The sequence below is a fragment of the Mauremys reevesii genome, linkage group 4 (genome assembly GCF_016161935.1).
Source record: "Mauremys reevesii isolate NIE-2019 linkage group 4, ASM1616193v1, whole genome shotgun sequence".
Lineage (NCBI taxonomy): Eukaryota > Metazoa > Chordata > Testudines > Geoemydidae > Mauremys > Mauremys reevesii.
In genome coordinates, this window is record NC_052626.1 from 104,770,400 (window position 1) to 104,791,092 (window position 20,693).

At 44.0% G+C, this 20,693-nt stretch overlaps 1 protein-coding gene across 14 annotated transcripts in view; it reads right to left on the reverse strand.

Moving 5' to 3' along the window:
• Nucleotides 1–20,693, reverse strand: part of SERGEF (secretion regulating guanine nucleotide exchange factor) — a 257,753-nt gene that overhangs the window by 166,139 nt on the left and 70,921 nt on the right. The window contains exon 10 of one of the 14 annotated variants that reach the window (XM_039536461.1): nucleotides 12,883–12,903. The exons of 12 other annotated variants lie outside the window; for them this stretch is intronic. In XM_039536461.1, coding sequence (XP_039392395.1) covers nucleotides 12,898–12,903 — 6 coding nt within the window. In that variant the 3' untranslated portion in view covers nucleotides 12,883–12,897. Of the gene's footprint in view, nucleotides 1–12,882; nucleotides 12,904–14,017; nucleotides 14,057–20,693 lie in introns of those variants that run through there. One more of the 14 variants, XM_039536459.1, reaches the window with a different exon arrangement.

Genomic DNA, 20,693 nt, shown 5'->3' on the forward strand with positions numbered 1-20,693 from the left:
TGTCCTGCTGGAAATGTGTTGATCTTCATTTGCACTTCCTTCCCTTGTACTTCAAGAAGCAGAGCCAAATGTGGTGCTCTCTGAGAAACTTAGGGAGTGTCTATGCAGCAAAGAAAAGCCCACAGCTGGCCCATGCTAGCCAACTCGGGCTCACAGGGATGTTTCACTGCTGTGTAGAGTTCTGGGCTTGGGCTGAAGCCTGAACTCTGGGACTCTCCTACCTTGCAGGGCCCTAGAGCTTGGGCTCCAGCCCGAGCCCAGAAGTCTACACAGCAATGAAACAGCTCCGAAGCCCAAGCCCTATGAGCCTGAGTTAACTGGCACAAGGCAGCCATGAGTTTTTCCTTTGCTGTGTAGAGGTGCCCTAAGGTTCAAATACAGTCCTCACTGAAGTCACTGGAAAGACACCGCACCCCACCATTGACTTCAGTGCTCCCTGGATCAGACCCTAAAGCAGGAAGACAACATACTGCCATCAGTGTGTTCACGGCAATGGACAGTTACATTTAGAGCAGGAAAGGTAGTGGCCACTATATTTAAGGCAATACAACAGTTTCCATTCTAATCCCCTTTCCAAATTGCTCCCAAGTTTCTGAAAATCAGGTCCTTTAGGGAGTCAAGTTAGGCTCCCAAAAATTGAGACATCCAAAAATCACTAGTCACTTATTAAAAACTTGGCTTAATATCTTTTTCCAGATTGTTAACATTTCCAAACCTGTTCTAAATGTGCTACTCTCTTTTACAGCTTAATTTTCTTTACTCCAGTGAAAATTGCATCTTTGCTTTTTTATGATTAAATTCTCATTAAAAAAAAGCAAGGAAAATCAGTTTTCTATTGCTATTTCTGGACTCTATGCTCAAGGCAGCCACAAAAACGACAAAAGAACAACTCTCCTTCTGTGTGCTTTTCTGCAATACTATAAAAGCTGTTCTTGAAATTACAAAAGCAAAGGTTGGGGGAGATTAATTCCTCCAGACAAACAAAACCCAACAAAAAAATCAAAATAGGGAAAGAGAGAAAAAGGATAGGCAGGAATTACAGATAACAAGAATGTTAAAAACATATCTAACAGACAAAAATTCTTCTGCACTAGTGCATACAGGTTTAAATGATAGAATTTGTAGTAAACAGGAAGCCAAAATACTGCATCATGCAATATACAAAAGCAACTTGAAGAAGTTGCATTGTACATTACTCTCTTCTTCTCTGTCATAAGAACATAAGAGCAACCATACTGGGTCAGACCACAGGTCCATCTAGCCCAGTATCATGTCTTCCAACAGTGGTCAATGTCAGGTGCCCCAGAGGGTGATGCATAATATATCAATATCCTCATTTAATATGAGGCCTTCTAGTTCACCCAATTTATTATTTAGACTTCTACCCTTTGTATGTAAGCACTTTAAACACTTGTCACTTTTTAGCTGTCTGCCATTACATGATGTAATTGAATGGGTCTTTTTTTCATTTGACTGTTTCTCATCAGATCCTACCTGTATTTTATCATCTTCCATCTTCTCCTCCTTACTAGGACATAGAGAATCTCCATTAATAGATCCTTCCCTAAGAGATGTCTCTGTCTGAACCATGTGCTCCTCCGCACCTGACGGCTTTCCCCCAGCCCTGTTTCAAAACTGCTCAATCACCTTTTTAATTTTAAGGGCCAACAATGGGGTTCCCTTTTGGTTTAGGTGGAGCCCATCCCCCCTTTCCCAAAAGTTTCTCCAGTTCCTAATAAATTTAAACCCCTCCTCCCTACACCACCGTCTCATCCATGTATTGAGACCCTGAAATTCTGCCTAAGTGGCCCCGCGTGTCGAACTGGAAACATTTCAGAGAATGTGACCATGGAGGTCTTGGACTTCAATTTTTTACCTAGCAGCCAAAATTTGGCCTCCAGGACCTCTCTCCTATCCTTCCCTATGTCATTGGTACCTACACAGTGTCATAGTGGTTAAATATCTCTTGGGCATCTTAACATTTCTGAAATGAACTTTTCAAGATCACCGGGCAGGATATATTCTTCTGAGGGTGTTTGCCAATGGAATACATCCTTCTTTACGGTCCACTACAGTGTGATGATTTTCAGAGCAATATATAGAGGTTATATGTTTATTCAAGCTTTTAATTAATCACTAATTCATAAATGGTGAAACTCATCTGACAGCTGTGGCCCCAAGTAAGCCCATCTGCCCTTAAAAAAGGGTGGGGGAGGAGCTCCATTGAAGCAATTTGACCAGATGCACTTTCCCATTACACAAAGGTATGGACTGCACATAAGTTTGGTGGATTGTCACGCTGTGCATTTCATATTTTGATTTGTTGGTTTTAAACTGAATGTGAGGGACCCACGTGTCTTGGTAATGGTTGCTTTAGAAAACAAATACATGCATGGGAGGGTTTTCCCACTGCCTTGCTAATCTTGCATTACCAGGAAGAATAATATACATAGCTGAATACTTGGGTGGCAGGGAGAATTGCAGAACTCCTCAAGAGCTTGCACTTTGTGAACCAACCTTCTACGGGGATTCATCATTTTCTTATTCCTAACACCAAAACAAAGATTAAAAAATGGTCCTTATGTGCTTCCTTCATGGCAAAGAAATTAATTCGTATGAAATGCAAGCCACCATGCAACAAATCAGTGACTGGAGCATAGGATTAAGTGACTTTAGCTGATTTCTCCACAGAATTTAGTGGGAGTTTTGCAATTGACTTTGGTGGGACCAGGTTCGAGCTTTTAGGGAGTATTTTAAAATAGGGATAAGTTTAGACCAGATGCTATCGAACATCTCTAGTTTCCTGGATTTATGTAAACATACAATGTATTATTATGTACATTACTTCCTGGTCTCCCTTTGCGTATTATTGTTTGTATTGTGGTGGCAATCACGTAGAGGCTCCATTATATAAGCACCATACAAACCAGACATGTAGTTCAAAGGCAGCTTGTATCCAAAATAGCTTACAGTCTAGGTTAATAACAAGACCACAACAGGTGGATGAGAAACCAGTGGGTGGGAGGATGAAGTAACAATAACACAAATATGTTTCATGGAGACTACCCACACACACAATGAAACTCACCACCTGCCCCGTATCACCTGGCAGCATTGTGTAAGCATCACAGCAGAAGTTAGTTGTAAGGAGAGAGACAAAGGAGGATTAAACAGTGGCTTTGCAAAGCTTGTGATACATAGGGTATGTCTACACTATGGAATTACTCCAATTTTACAGAATTTGATTTTTGGCAACAGATTGTATAAAGTTGAGTGCATGCGTCCACACTAAGCACATTAATCGGCGGTGTGCGTCCATAGTGCCGAGGCTAGCGTCGACTTCCGGAGCGTTGCACTGTGTGGGTAGCTATCCCATAGTTCCCGCAGGCTCCCCCACCCATTGGAATTCTCAGTTGAGATCCCAATGCCTGATGAGGTAAAAAACATTGTCGCAGGTGGTTCTGGGTACATGTCATCAGGCCCCCCTCTCCCTCCCTCCATCCGTGAAAGCAACGGCAGACAATCGTTTTGCGCCTTTTTTTCCTGGGTTACCTGTGCAGACGCCATACCACGGCAAACATGGAGCCCGCTCAGCTGACCACCACCGTACGTCTCCTGGGTGCTGGCAGACGTGGGACTGCATTGCTACACAGCAGCAGTTCATTGCCTTTTGGCAGCAGACGGTGTATTATGCCTGGTAGCCATCGTCATCATACTCCTGGTGCTCTTTTAGCCGACCTCGGTGTGGTCGGTCAGGGGCACCTGGGCAGACATGGGAGTGACTCAGCCAGGTCAGTCCCATCTTCTGCCAAGCACCCAGGAGATGACGATAGCTAGCACTCGTACTGCACCATCTCCTTGTGAGCACCCAGGAGACGACGATGGCTAGCAGTTGTAATGCAGGGTCTTCTGCCAAGCACCCAGGAGATGACGATGGCTAGCAGTCATACTGAACCGTCTGCTGCCAGCCTAAGATATAAAAGATAGATGGAGTGGATCAAAACAAGAAATAGACCAGATTTGTTTTGTATTCATTTGCTCCCCCATCCCTCTGTGAAATCAATGGCCTGCTAAACCAAGGGTTTTGAGTTCAATCCTTGAGGGGGCCATTCTGTGTGACAGTTGTTTGTTTCTCTCATTGATGCAAAGCCATTCCCTGTAAGCCATGTTGTCAGTCACCCCTCCCCAGAGCAACGGCAGACAATCGTTTCGCGCCTTTTTTCAGTGCAGATGCCATACCATGGCAAGCATGGAACCCCCTCATCTCAACGCAGCAGTCATGAACATTGTAAACACCTCGCGCATTATTGTGCAGTTTATGCAGAACCAGAACCTGAAAAACCAGACGAGGAGGCGGCAACGGCAGCGCAGTGACAACAGTGATGAGGACATGGACACAGAATTCTCTCAAAGCGCAGGCCCCGGCACTTTGGAGATCATGATCTTAATGGGGCAGGTTCTAACCATGGAACGCTGATTCTGGGCCTGGGAAACAAGCACAGACTGGTGGGACCGCATAGTGTTGCACGCATGGGACGATTCCCAGTGGCTGCGAAACTTTCTCATGCGTAAGGGCACTTTCATGTAACTTTGTGATTTGTTTTCCCCTGCCCTGAAGCGCCAGAATACCAAGATGAGAGCAGCCCTCACAGTTCACAAGCGAGTGGCGAAAGCCCTGTGGAAGCTTGCAACGCCAGACAGCTACCGGTCAGTCGGGAATCAATTTGGAGTGGGCAAATCTACTGTGGGGGCTGCTGTGAAGCAAGTAGCCAAAGCAATCACTGAGCTGCTGCTACCAAAGGCACTCTGGGAAATGTGCAGGTCATAGTAGATGGCTTTGCTGCAATGGGATTCCTTAACTGTGGTAGGGCGATAGATGGAACGCATATCCCTATCTTGGCACCAGACCACCAGGGCAGCCAGTACATAAATCACAAGGGGTACTTTTCAATGGTGCTGCAAGCACTGGTAGATCACAAGGGACATTTCACCAGCATCAACGTGGGATGGCCGGGAAGGGTTCATGACGCTCGCGTCTTCAGGAACACTAGTCTGTTTAAACAGCTGCAGCAAGGGATTTACTTCCCAGACCCGAAAATAACTGTTGGGGACGTTGACATGCCTATAGTTATCCTTGGGGACCCATCCTACCCCTTAATGCCATGGCTCATGAAGCCGTACACAGGCAGCCTGGACAGTAGTCAGGAGCTGTTCAACTATAGGCTGAGCAAGTGCAGAATGATGGTAGAATGTGCATTTGGACATTTAAAGGGTCGCTGGCGCACTTTACTGACTCGCTCAGACCTCAGCCAAACCAATATTCCCATTGTTATTGCTGTTTGCTGTGTGCTCCACAATCTCTGTGAGAGTAAGGGGGAGATGTTTATGGTGGGGTTGGAGGTTGAGGCAAATTGCCTGGCCACTGATTATGCGCAGCCAGACACCAGGGCGATTAGAAGAGCACACCAGGAAGCACTGTGCATCAGAGAAGCTTTGAAAACCAGTTTTATGACTGGCCAGGCTACGGTGTGAGAGTTCTGTTTGTTTCTCCTTGCTGAAAACCTGCCCCCTTGATTGACTCATTCCCTGTAAGCCACCCACCCTCCCCTCTTCGATCATAGCTTGCTTGCAAAGGAAATAAAATCACTATCGTTTAAAAACCATGTGTTCTTTATTAACTGATTATAAAAATAGGGAGAGAACTGACAAAGTAGCCCGGCTGGGGTGTGGGAGGAGGGGAAGAGGGAAGGAAAAGGCCACTTCAAAACTTGTTGAATGATAGCCTTCTGTTGCTTGGGCTGTCCACTGGGGTGGAGTGGCAGGGTGCACAGAGCCTCCCCGTCCCTCCCCCCCACATTCTTGGGCATCTGGGTGAGGAGGCTATGGAACTTGGGGAGGGGGGAGGGAAGTTAAACAGGGGCTGCAGCGGCACTCTGTGATCCTGCTGCCATTCCTGAAGCTCCACCAGACACCGGAGCATGTCCGCTGATCCCGCAATAGCTCTAACGTTGCATCCTGCCTCCTCTGATCTTCCTGCCGCCACCTCTCATCTCATTCACCCCTCCTGTTCTCATGGTCATTGGCTGCTTTCCTGTACTGTGTCCTTTCACTCAATCAGATGAGCTCTTTCATTGCGAGTCGACTGCATGATCTCAGAGAACATTTAATCGCACATGCGTTTTTTTTCACCGCCTTATCTGAGAGAGCCTTCAGGACAGAAAAGGGAGGCTTGAAAAATTTGTAACTGCGGGAGGGAAAAAAGGGAGAGAAGTTTTTGAAAAGATACATATTACAGAACAATGGGTATACTCTTTCATGGTGAACAACACTATTCACAATACATAGCACATGTGATTTCGGTACAAAGTCGCATTTTGCATCTTTTACATTGAGTGCCTGCGGCTTTGGTGTTAGAGATCACAGACGCAGGGCCGGGCAACAGAATTCGGCTCACAGGCGGCCACGGTAAGCTATCGTCTTTCGGCTTCTGCAACCTTCATAAAGCAGCGTGTTAACGTGCAGCAGCAGAAACCAAAGTAACCCCCCCCCATCCAATTCTCTGGGATGATCGCTTTACCCCTTCCCCTACCACGTGGCTGGTTCTCCCCAGAAACCTTCTGCAAAGGCTGTAACTCCAGGAGAGCTTCATGGAGATGTCCCTGGAGGATTTCCGCTCCATCCCCAGACATGTTAACAGACTTTTCCAGTAGCTGTACTGGCCATGAATGCATCCCAAGTCCTCAGGGCAAATTAATCATTAAAAAACACTTGCTTTTAAACCATGTATTATATATAGAAAAGGTACACTCAACAGAGGTCCCTTCTACGGCTTCATGGTCCGGGATACCGCCTTGGGAGGGTATTTCAGTCACGGTGAGAAAAAGATCCTGGCTGTTGGGGTGAACAGTGTGCTGTGCGCTCTCCTCAAGGTCGCCCTTGTCCTCCTCATCTTCCCTGTCCGCAAAATCCTCAGGCATGGCTGAGAGTACCCCCTCCTTGGAATCCACGGTCAGAGGTGGGGTAGTGGTGGTGGACCCCCCTAGAATTGCATGCAGCTCAGTGTAGAAGCGGCATGTCTGTGGCTCTGCCACGGAGCGTCCATTTGATTCTATGGTTTTCTGGTACACTTGTCTCAGCTCCTTAACTTTCACACGGCACTGTATTGAGTCCCTGTTGTGGTTTCTCTCCATCATGCTCTTGGAGACTTTTTCAAATGTTTTGGCATTTCGTCTTTTGGATAGCACAGAATCATCTCCCCAATCAGATCCAATACCTCCCATATGGGCCATGCTGAAGCTCTTTTTCAATTCTCAGACTGCATGGTTACCTGTGCTGATGAGCTCTGCATGGTCACCTGTGCTGATGAGCTCGACTGGCCAAACAGGAAATGAGATTCGAAAGTTCACGGGGCTTTTCCAATACATCTGGCCAGTGCATCTGAGTTGAAAGTGCTGTCCAGAGCGATCACAATGGTGCACCGTGGGATAGCTCCCGGAGGCCAATACCATCGAATTGCGTCCACACTAACCCTAATTCGAACCAGCGATATCGATTTCAGCACTAATCTCCTCGTCGGGGAGGAGTACAGAAATCGATTTTAAGAGCCCTTTAAGTAAATGGCTTCGTTGTATGGATGGGTGAAGGGTTAATTCGATTTAATGCTGCTAAATTCGACATAAACATATAGTGTAGACCAGGCCACATGCAAGAAAGTGTGGAGGTGTTCATGAAGCAAGTGGATTAAAGAGAGGTAAAGATTGGGAACATCAGAGGATCAAAGGTGCCAGTCTCAACAACGTATCAATATGAACATATTCAAAGTTCAAACGCAATACCAAAATTAAAAGAAAATTTTACAGCAGAGAGAAATAATCAAAGTACAGTCCAGAGATACTTTACTCCATGTTCATACTTTATTCAGAGATACTTTATTCCATGTTTAAAGCCACATAGCATCTAATCATTTCTGAAAGCTCAATGTACCAATTCAACACACAACAAAAGCTAGTTTGGAACCATTAAGACCTGCCCCATGTCATCCATTTGTAGTACGCAATGCAATATCCCAACGTTACTCTGAATATTTTTCCAATAACCTGTATAACATCATCAGTAAGAGAGTCCATTTTCAAATGTTAACTCTGCTGTTTTCATTTGAAAACAGAGAAAACAGTAATGATATTTTTATAAATGCTGGTGAGCAAAGAGGTAAATAATTTATGTGACCATGTTCCAACTAATTCTTATTAAAAAAAAAGGTTTTTCTTGACTTTTGATTGGTTGGCTGAAGAATTTTCCTGGGGCGGCACACTATATGCCTGATTCTAGCTTTCATACAATTTAATGGCACACTTATAAACCTATTTGGCAAAACCTTAACTATAATGGAGCACTAATAAGAGGAAAAGTTAGCAGTGCTGGACCAGCAAATGTAATGTGGCAAGGCTTGAGGTCATGAAGGTCAGCCAAGTAAAACAGATAATTAATCTGCCCCAAAATAGCCATTTTTGTATCATTTTTCATCAAGAAGGCTTGGATGAGAGTTCTCTGCACAGAATACTGTAAATTGATAGCTTTGTTCCAGTCCACTACAGGTTTCTATCGATTTTCTCTCATTTTAGACTGTATTGATTTGTTAATCTCTTTTCTGTAACAGTTCTGATGACAAATTGAGTAGGAAAAACTGCATGCTCTTGGGCATTTTCTACCAACCTCTTGCCTTAAACCATAATTTCTTTTGGATTTGGCACTGGTCCGTGTGCATATCCGTTAAGCCTGTACAGTATTATGGCATCATTTGCTATGTCATATAGTGAAACCTCTTTAAGCAAGCTCTCAGGGCTGTTGATAAATTTGCTCCTCGGAGGCAGTCTTAGAATGAGGTGAAGCAGAACTTTTACACTTGGGGAAACCTTAGGAGGTTGCCTATGTGATGATGTCAACTTATGCCAAGGCCCTTAGGCTTCACTGAATACTAACAAATACATTGCTGAAAACCACTCTGTCTCACCTTTGTGTAGTATTGTTAAGATAGGTATTGGACTTACATCAATGTGAGCAGTGTGTAGACTTTATGAAATGCTTGTAAATTGCTGCATGCATTAATCTCACTTATAACCTCTATATCCCATGCTAAAAGGTAATATGTAAGTGTTTGTTCTATAACTGTAAAATGTTTGTTCTGAACTACAGAACTCACCAAACAGGAAAAAAAAAAACTTCACCTAATGCAAAATGCTGGATTCCTACCGAAGGCGTTATCTCCTGCCCGTCAGGAAGGACTACTGAATCCAAATGGGCCACAGTGGAACAAAGACTTTGTCTATTGCTTCCCCACAGCCCTGAAGAGGGCATGTGCCCAAGTCCTCGGCCCACCACAGCCCACCAGGGGAAGGGAATGAAAATGGCTGTTATGGAGAACTTCTTATTCCTATGCTGCTTGGACTCTGAGGGGTAAGTATTTCCAAGGCACATCTGCACTGCACTGTAAGCTCTCATGTAGCTACTGTAAGCCATCAGGAGAGAGCTCTCCCGTCGACTTCATTCATCTGCTCCCAACAAGCCGCAGCAGCTATGTCGGTGGGAGCAGCTCTCCACACCAGCGCTTAGTTCGGTGTAATTTATGTCCTTCGGGGGGGTGGTTTATTCACTCCCCTGAGCAACATACATTATACCGACATAAGTGGTAGCATAGACATAGCCTAAGCATATGCAAGGAGTCCCCAGCTGTTTTGCCTGGCTTAGCCCTAAAGGATATACAGAGTCTGCTTACTATAGAAGTTGCTATTAGCTTTTGAAACCCGACTAACTCATTTGTGTGTGGGGCAGGTTTACCTGCTTTAACCTTGTAAATGACTTTTTTTTTTCTCGTTAATAAACCTTTAGTTAATTTGTTACAGGACTAGCTACAAGCATTATCCTTAGGGAGAGATCTAAGGTGCAAATTGACCTGGGGTAAGTGACTTGTCCTTCGGAACTGGGAGTAACCTGAACATTTTGTGATCTTTGGTGTACTGTGACCATCTGCCACAAAGTCATGCTTGCCTGAGGTGGTAAGACAGAGCAGAGTGCCTAATAGGACTGCCTGTGACTCCATGTTAGGGATGTTATAATGTTTTAGGAGTTCACACTTGTTACTTGGTTCGTGAAATCTAATTCTAGAACACACAACAAGTTTGGGGATTGTGCCCTGTTCCCGGACAGTCTGCCCTGAGGTTGGCACGCATGCACATAAGCCACTCTAGACAGGCTAATACTTCAGTTTCTCTTCAGAGCACTGAGGCTCAGTGAATAGAGCACCGGATTCAAATTCAGCAGACCTGGGTTCTATGCCCAGCTGCGGATAGGCCATGGGCAAATTACTTATTTCTCTATACCTCAGTTTCCCCTTCTATAAAATGGGGATAGTGATGCTAGCCTACTTTGTAGAGTGCTTTGAGATCTATTGATGAAAAGTGCTATCTCAGAGCTATGTATTATGATAGGCAGCTTTTCATGCAGACTTCATTGTATTTAGACATACTATTAGTTTATTTTTACAGGTCTGTACATGATAAATTATTTGTAGGTAGTAATTATATTGCACCATGTGCATGCCTGGCACTGAAAGCATTACTAGCTTTTGCTAGAATAGTAAGAATATTTAACAACCGCCAATGGGGCTCAGCTGTCACTTGACCATGAGTGCAGTGCTGGGAGCAGCATGGTGTTATGCTGCCCCAGAGACAGTCTGTAAGAAAAGCTATGACTCACCAACTCACAATATCCCTCCCTTTTCCCAGGTGTTTTTAAGTGGGAGTAAATTGTGTCACAATATTACCATTATGAACTGGGAACATGTTTGTATGAGATAGGACAAGTATTTAATTGATGGGTTGTGAATGGGTTTCAAGAAGTTGTTAAGTATCAGAGGGGTAGCCGTGTTAGTCTGCATCTGTAAAAGCAGCAAAGAATCCTGTGGCACCTTATAGACTAACAGTCGTTTTGCAGCATGAGCTTTCGTGGGTGAATACCCACTTCGTCGGATGCAAGTAGTGGAAATTACCAGGGGCAGGTATATATATGCAAGCAAGCTAGAGATAATGAGGTTAGTTCAATCAGGGAGGATGAGGCCCTCTTCTAGCAGTTGAGGTGTGAAAACCAAGGGAGGAGAAACTGGTTTTGTAGTTGGCAAGCCATTCACAGTCTTTGTTTAACCCTGAGCTGATGGTGTCAAATTTGCAGATGAACTGAAGCTCAGCAATTTCTCTTTGAAGTCTGGTCCTGAAGTTTTTTTGCTGCAGGACGGCCACCTTAAGATCTGCTATTGTGTGGCCAGGGAGGTTGAAGTGTTCTCCTACAGGTTTTTGTATACTGCCATTCCTAATATCTGATTTGTGTCCATTTGTCCTTTTCCGTAGAGACTGTCCAGTTTGGCCGATGTACATAGCAGAGGGGCATTGCTGGCATATGATGGCGTATATTACATTGGTGGACGTGCAGGGTGAATGAACCGATGATGGTGTGACTGATCTGGTTAGGTCCTGTGATGGTGTCGCTGGTGTAGATATGTGGGCAGAGTTGGCATCGAGGTTTGTTACATGGATTGGTTCCTGAGTTAGAGTTACTGTGGTGCGGTGTGCAGTTACTGGTGAGAATATGCTTCAGGTTGGCAGGTTGTCTGTGGGCGAGGACTGGCCTGCCACCCAAGGCCTGTGAAAGTGTGGGATCATTGTCCAGGATGGGTTGTAGATCCCTGATGATGCGTTGGAGGGGTTTTAGCTGGGGACTGTATGTGATGGCCAATGGAGTCCTGTTGGTTTCTTTCTTGGGTTTGTCTTGCAGTAGGCGGCTTCTGGGTACACGTCTGGCTCTGTTGATCAGTTTCCTTATTTCCTCATGCGGGTACTGTAGTTTTGAGAATGCTTGGTGGAGATTTTGTAGGTGTTGGTCTCTGTCTGAGGGGTTAGAGCAGATGCGGTTGTACCTCAGTGCTTGGCTGTAGACAATGGATCTTGTGGTGTGCCCGGGATGGAAGCTGGAGGCATGAAGATAGGCATAGCGGTCGGTAGGTTTTCGGTATAGGGTGGTGTTAATGTGACCATCACTTATTTGCACCATGGTGTCTAGGAAGTGGACCTCCCGTGTAGATTGGTCCAGGCTGAGGTTGATGGTGGGGTGGAAGCTGTTGAAATCGTGGTGGAATTTTTCCGGAGTCTCCTTCCCATGGGTCCAGATGATGAAGATGTCATCAATGTAGCGTAGGTAGAGAAGGGGCGTGAGTGGACGGGAGCTGAGGAAGCGTTGTTCCAGGTCGGCCATAAAAATATTGGCATACTGTGGGGCCATGCGGGTGCCCATAGCGGTGCCACTGATCTGGAGATATATATTGTCATCAAATTTGAAATAGTTGTGTATGTGAGGATAAAGGCACAGAGCTCAGCAACCAGTTGTGCTGTGGCATCATCAGGGATACTGTTCCTGACAGCTTGTATTCCATCAGTGTGTGGGATGTTTGTGTAGAGAGCCTCTACATCCATGGTGGCTAGGATGGTGTTTTCTGGAAGGTCACCAATGCATTGTAGTTTCCTCAGGAAATCAGTGGTGTCACGGAGATAGCTGGGAGTGCTGGTGGCATAGGGTCTGAGTAGAGAGTCCACATATCCAGACAGTCCTTCAGTGAGAGTGCCAATGCCCGAGATAATGGGGCGTCCAGGATTTCCGGGTTTGTGGATCTTGGGTAGTAGATAGAATAACCCTCGTCGGGGCTCTAAGGGTATGTTGATTTGTTCCGGTGTTAGTGTAGGGAGTATCCTGAGTAGATGGTGCAGTTTCTTAGTGTATTCCTCAGTGGGATCTGAGGGAAGTGGCCTGTAGAATTTGGTATTGGAGAGTTGTCTGGTGGCCTCCTTTTGGTAGTCAGACCTGTTCATGACTAGAAGTTGTTAGAAGTTCGAACTCATGTTAGAAGATTTCTAACCATCAGAGGAGTGAGGTTGTGGAACAGCCTCCCAATAGGAGTATTCGGGACAAACAACTAGTTTTAAGATGAAGTTTGATAAATGACAAGAATTCCCTGTGATATCAGGGGAATTGTCTCCATTACTCAGGAGGTCCCTTCCTGTTCTACGTCCCTATGTTACCACCCTCAGTTTCTTATATGAAAGGAGAAAGAGAATGAAAAAGAGAAAGGAGGAGACCTGACCAAAATGACAAACAAATCTTATTTTTTAGTTCCTGTCTCTAAGGCTGTATTCTAGGAGAATCCCTGAAGAATGTGAATAGAGATTATTTTTTATGTCATCTTTTTTGTTCTATTTTATAGTATTGTCAGTATCATTGACACCTTTTGTCTCTGTGGGTTGTGAAGGGGACAGAAAGGCCTTAATATATTCTCCAACTAAGGTACCAAGCTACCTAAGACAGCCTCTGGCTTACTCCTTCTGCAGCCTACAACAGATGGCCCCAATTCAAGACAGCACTGAAACACATGCTTAATTTTAAAGCTTGATTTCAGTGGACATAAGTACATACAATTTCAGGACATGCTCAAGTTCTATCCTACAGAGGCTTGCTTCTCTGAATCACGGCTATCTTAGCAACTCTTAGGCAGCAGCCATATTTGCTGGTTGAGTTTTCACTGGAAATCTAATGGATTAGTAACTTGCTTTTTCACTACTAAACTAATTGCTACAACTAGCTTAACACCTTAAGGAGAAAAAAAAATCAAGAGTATCTGTTTTTATATTCCTTTGACAAACAATACCATTTTTACCTGAGGTAGTTTTAATAGTTTCAACACAAACTTTTATCTCTATTTTTAATTGACACAAACATTAGTGAATTGCATTAGGAATTCATTACCCTTGAGCCTTTATTTATTCCACTTGTGTACATTTCAGTATCATGTAAGATAAACTGAGAAGCCAGGAAACTGATGCTCCCTGTTTACAAGAAATTAAAGTGAACATCCTTATACTGCTATTTTATCAATGTATCTTAAACACCAATCAAGGAGAAATCAGACAATTCAGTTTCTCAGAGGTAATCAGTCTCAAGAGCCAACTGGATAAAGCCTCTATGGACAGAAAAGAGAATGTTACATTACCTACCAATCAGACTGACAGGTTGTATGTATTCTTCTCAGCTAAGAATTAGGCTAAAATAATGAGCTAATTCTAAATTACAATAGCCAAAAATAAAGCATTGTGTCCTTAAAAACCAGTGTAACACTTGCTTCTTCCTGATCTCACTAGTTATAAAAACAGATGACATGGGGTACATTTTTCTCATTTATAATGAAGTATCAGAATGCTTCAGACCTAACACATCCATCTGATAGACTGAGGTAGCAGAAACAAAACCTTTTCATCGGTGCAACAACTCTTGACCAAATTAGCAGCTCATCGGTACTCCAGCTCTTTTCTATGACACACCCCGCAGGCACCTGATCTCAGTTCTATTTCAGACTCAAAACACTACAAGGTTAGGGAGCCTCTCTTTGGTAAGCGAGTTTCCAACACCACATTGTTAATTTGCACCTCTCTCTGAGACAGACACCACCGGCATATCCCACAAAGAAATGAGGAGAAGTTCTTTAAAAAAATATGTGGGGATAAGGGGAGTAAAAGAAAGGAAATTTAATTTTAACTGTGTTTTTAATTTTAAAAAAATTTCTTTAGTAATGAAGGCGGTTAATTGCAAAAGTAAAATCTAAACTTAATAAGGCATCTAAAAAAAACAAAAAGAAACTGTTTTCTTCTATTGTCTTTAGATGCCAATGCAATAAAATCAATATACTGATATTGAGACAAAAGATGATAATGCAATTAATATAGCTCCTTTCATCTAAGGATCTCAATGCATTTTATAGACATAAGTTAATTATGTCTCATACCATCATTTTAAGGTAGGTACATTTTATATACCTGCTTTATGGATGTATAAACAGAAGAAAGGAGAGGTTGACTGACGTGGCCAGAGTGACAGAATGAATCGATGGCAGAGTTCAGAATAATTCCCAATTCTCTGATTTAATTATTAGACCAGAGCTCCCTCTCATACTAAACTGAGTACATTAAAACAGAGCTCTGGATCCACAGGTGTCTCTCATGAAAGCCTGTGAGTTTACTCAGCAACCCCAGGTGTTCCAAATGTACAGAGAAGATGGATTGGTAGTGATGTGCCAGTCTTCCTCACCCTGCCACAGGCACTCTATAAATACAAGCAAAAAGGACATGTCCCCATTCACAGAGTCATCACCAGAATGAGGCAGAACTGCCAGTGACACAGCAAAACCAGCCAAGCTCCTTTTCTGGATAGGATGATATTATGGTTTAGAGAGCACACTTCACTCAAATCCCTTTCCCTGTCTTCCACAAAGCCTACTAACTGCTAAGGAAGAAATGCAGCCTCACACCCAGTATTAAAATCGGTGTAGCTCCACTGAGTTCTTCCTCCAGTCATCCAAAGCATTTATATGTGTGAGCTGTTCTGCCTGTCTATTTTGATGTTGAGCTCCTTGGAGCAAGAACAGTGTCATCCTGAGTTCTGTACAGAACAGAATACACTGTTAGTACTTAATAGATAATAATTTATAAATAATAATGAGGAAGAGTATCCCAAATTACCCAATAAGGTAGTTTCAGGAGAGCCTCATCTTTAATTCACGATGTCAACCAAAGTGAAGCTTCAGCAGCAATCAGTGCCTCAATGTATTCACAGTGGAGCTTACCTACAACAGTCCCAACACTTCAGGACTTCACTTAAGTGGTGCTGTACTTCTGAAGAGAACAGGTCAGAGTTAGCTGAGCAAATGAACGTGAGCCCTTTAGCCACAAAAGAAATATAAGGCCAGATTCTCAGCTGGTGGTTTCAATTGAGTTATACCAACTTACAACAGCTGACCAAACCATATACAGATGAGAAGAGTGCAGTGAAGCTGAGTGTCAGTGTCCTGATCATTAGAGTGTAAAAGAGGTCTAAGTGCTTTGACAATGAGACTGAGTCAGGACCCCTGGCTTCTCTACTCAACTTTGCCCGACTCAACATAGGAACTTGGGAACCTGTGGTGTACTGTGACAGGGAGCGGGGAAGAGAGAGAGAGTGGATTTTTGGAGCCAACACTTTAGCTTCCTGGATTGAAAAATCACAAAATGTTCGCGAACCCTTGGTCTTAATTGCAAACAGCCTGCCTCCAACGCTGCTTCTCTGTCAAGCAAACATTCACTCCCTGCCTCTCATTTGATCGTTCACAGCCAGGTACAGATAGCTCCTGTTTGCTGTGATCAGTGTTTGTTTTTTAGATAAGCAGTTCAACGGAACTCCGATCCGAGTTCACAACAAAACAAAGAGAGGCTGCATAACAAAACAAAGAGAGTAATTTAGTTAAAAGCTTTCTGGGATATCTCCTTATTCCCTGGAGGCCAATAAAAGCGCTGGTGTGTGTCCACACTTGATGAGCAGCGCTGGATCACCAGCGCTGCAATCGCTACACCCCAACCTGGCCAGGTGTACAGCCAGCGCTGCAGCCAGGGAGTTGCAGCGCTGGATGTACCTTGCAGGTGTGGACGGTTACTAATTGCAGCGCTGGAAAGCCTCTACCAGCGCTGCAACTTGCAAGTGTAGCCAAGCCCTCAGTTTCCCTTATCTGTATAATGGGGTTAAAAGTGTGTATTAACCTTTGTAAAGCAATCAGAGGTCAATTATTATTTATCATTTATTTTTAATTCATACAGGAAGACTCATGGAGTATGTTGGCTTCTCATAAAAGAAGGCTATAAAGGATTCTATACAGACACCATATGAAGAACATTAAACATCTTAATCACTGTGAGCTATAATATTTTGCACTTATGCAGGGCCTGATCCAGTACCCACTGAAGGCAATGGAAAGATTCCCAGTGACTTCAATGGGCTTTGCATTAAGCCCATAGTTTGTTCCCTTAAAGGTCCTCAAAGCACTTTGTAAACTCATTTTTAAAGATAGGGAAACAGCTGCCACTCACATCATCTGCAGCAGAGCCAATAACATGATTTCTACTCCTGTCACAAAACCATCTTCTCCCTCAATAAGGCAAGAAATCATGTTTTCAAGTATATCTCAGGGTAGCAAAGTTCAATACAAATAGATGACAAGACCAAGTCTTTGGGAATGATACAAATGAGAGAAATCTTCGGTGAGCTTAAACACAAAAAGGAAGCTTACAAGAAATGGAAACTTGGACAGATGACATGGGAGGAATATAAAAATATTGCTCGAGCATGCAGTAGTGTAATCAGGAAGGCGAAAGCACAACTGGAGTTGCAGCTAGCAAGCGATATGAAGGGTAACAAGAAGTGTTTCTACAGGTATGTTAGCAACAAGGCGGTCAAGGAAAGTGTGGGACCCTTACTGAATGGGGGAGGCAACCTAATGACAGACGATATGGAAAAAGCTGAAGCACTCAATGCTTTTTTTTGCCTCTGAACTCACAGACAAGGTCAGCTCCCAGACTGCTGCACTGGGCAGCACAGTATGGGGAGGAGGTGAGCAGCCCTCAGTGGTGAAAGAACAGGCTAAGGACTATTTAGAAAACCTGGACATGCACAAGTCCATGGGTCCAAATCTAATGCAACCGAGGGTTCTCAGGGAGTTGGCTGATGTGATTGCAGAGCCATTGGCCATTATCTTTGAAAACTCATGGTGATCGGGGGAGGTCTTGGATGATTGGAAAAAGACAAATGTAGTGCCCATCTTTAAAAAAGGGAAGAAGGAAAATCCGGAGAACTACAGACTGGTCAGCCTCACCTCAGTCCCCGGAAAAAATCATGGAGCAGGTCCTCAAGGAACACATTTTGAAGTACTTGGAGGAGAGGAAGGTGATCAGGAACACTCAACATGGATTCACCAAGGGCAAGTCATGCCTGACCAACCTGATTGCCTTCTATGAGGAGATAACTGGTTCTGTGAATATGGGGAAAGCAGTGGACATGATATATCTTGACTTTAGCAAAGCTTTTGATTCGGTCTCCCACAGTATTCTTGCCAGCAAGTTTTAAAAGTATGGATTGGATGAATGGACTATAAGGTGGATAGAAAGCTGGCTAGATTGTCAGGCTCAACGGGTAGCGATCAACAGCTCGATGTCTAGTTGGCTGCCAGTATCAAGCGGAGTGCCCCAGGGGCCGGTTTTGTTCAACTTCTTTCTTAATGATCTGGATGATGGGATGGATTGCACCCTCAGCAAGTTCACGGATGACACTAAGCTGAGGGGGAGAGGTAGACAAGCTGGAGGGTAGGGATAGGGTCCGGAGTGACCTAGACAAATTGGAGGATTGGGCCAAAAGAAATCTGATGAGGTTCAACAAGGACAAGTGCAGAGTCCTGCACTTAGGACGGAAGAACCCCATGCACTGTTACAGGCTGGGGACTGACTGGCTAAGCAGCAGTTCTGCAGAAAAGGACCTGGGGATTACAGTGGACAAGAAGCTAGATATGATTCAACCATGAACCCTTGTTGCCAAGAAGGCCAACGATATATTGGGCTGCATTAGTAGGAGCATTGCCAGCAGATCGAGGGAAGTGATTATTCCCCTCTATTCAGCACTGGTGAGGCCACATCTGGAGTACTGCATCCAGTTTTGGACCTCCCTCTACTGAAAGGATATTCACAAATTGGAGAGAGTCCAGTGGAGGGCAACAAAAATTATTAGGGAGCTCTGGCACATGACTTATGAGGAGAGGCTGAGGGAACTGGGCTTATTTAGTCTGCAGAAGAGAAGAGTGAGGGGGGATTTGATAGCAGCCTTCAACTACCTGAAAGGGGGGGGTTCCAAAGAGGATGGAGCTCGGCTGTTCAAAGTGGTGGCAGATGACAGAACAAGGAGCAATGGTCTCAAGTTGCAGTGGGGGAGATCTAGGTTGGATATTAGGAAACACTATTTCACTAAGAGAGTGGTGAAGCACTGGAATGGATTACCTAGGGAGGTGGTAGAATCTCCACCCTTGGAGGTTTTTAAGGCTCATCTTGACAAAGCCCTGGCTGGGATGATTTAGTTGGGGTTGGTTCTGCTTTGAGCAGGAGGTTGGACTCAATGACCTCCCGAGGTCTCTTCCAACCCTAATCTTCCATGATTCTATGAAATCTAGAACACTGGAAATAAGGTATGTTTACCCTATGAAAGGCATCTATAGCATCATAACACCGTTTTGCCTACCTAAGGGGTCTACATTCTCTCTCTGAAGCAGCCATAGTCCTCTGAACATCTTATTGCATCCATGGTTTGGGTATATAGGAATATAGGAACTGCCATGCTGGATCAGACCCTAATTCCAACTAGTCCAGTATCCTGTCTTTGACTGGTGGGAACAAGATGCTTCAGAGAAAGTTTTAAGTACACCACAGTAGGCAGATGTGGGATAATCTGCCCCCATCTAGGTTACAGGGCAAATTATTCTATGCTCCTCCAAAACCAAGCATATGTTTTCTAACAACACATTCAAAATTACCACAACTGTACATGCATATGGACTATTAACATTAGTGAGTTACTGAATTGAGGAATGGACACCCACCCCCAGACTGGGTCATAGATAATACCTTAAAGCCTACCATGTTTTTTATAAAAAGAATAAACTGAAACAAATGTATTCCTTCAAGTGGTCATTATAGTGGCAATTTTTTCTAGGAGCATTAATAATACTTGAACTGGAGCTCAGAAGTAACCTTTATACTGTCCAGAATGTACCACGTATGAAAGATTTGGCGATGGAATAAACTTCCAACACTGAAAGAAGTTTGGCGTTCTGGTGCCCCAACTTTCAGCTGCATCCAATATCCCCCAGCCTGCTCTCAAGCACACCCGGCTGGCTATGGTGTAAAAGGACTGTCTGCCAGCCAGGGATTGCTGGAAAGCAGTGTGCTCCAGCCATGATCCCTTCCTGCAGGAATTAGCCCACCACGCGCCCTACATTAGGGGCTGCAGGAAAGTGGGTGGAAACAACCTGTGCCACCTCTCCACCAACTGGGGTCAACCCCATGCTGGAGAATCACTAGCTGTGGCGATCCAGTAGCTTTCTGGACACTTTGCACAGTGACAGCAGTACAAAGGAACCAAAACGGTCAGGATTAAGATCGGGATAATCTGTACTATTTACAGCATGCACACATCAGGTAACTTTCCCCTTCAGTTATAGAGGAGAGCACTGGACTAGGACTTGGGAGCCCTGGCTTCTGTTCCTGGCTTTGCAGTTCACTTTGGGCAAGTCACTTCACTTCTCCGTTTTCACACCTAGCCTTTGTCTATCTTGTCTACTTACATTTAAACTCTTCAGGACAGAGATCATACTTTACTATGATTGTGTACAGTGCCAGTACATGGGGCACTCTAAGTTTCTGTCATATAAATAATAATACTGAGCGGTGATCTAGCAATTCAATGGCACTGCTCAAACCCCGGAACTGAAACAAGGAGCTAGTGTCAACAGCTTTTATTTTTCACCAAAACTTTTAACGAGATATTTTCTTTACTAATTAAAAAGTTATTGCACTTGGAAAGAGTGGAAAATTATTATTATATCCCTGCATAAAACTCTCCATTTTTAAATCAACTTAGTGACTGAGTTAACATACATATGCTCTCAAATGCTACACAGCAAAATCTGACATTTCAGGGTTGGTATCTATAGGCTCTCTCTTACAGAGAAAAAACTTATTTCTGTTTTCAGATTTTAA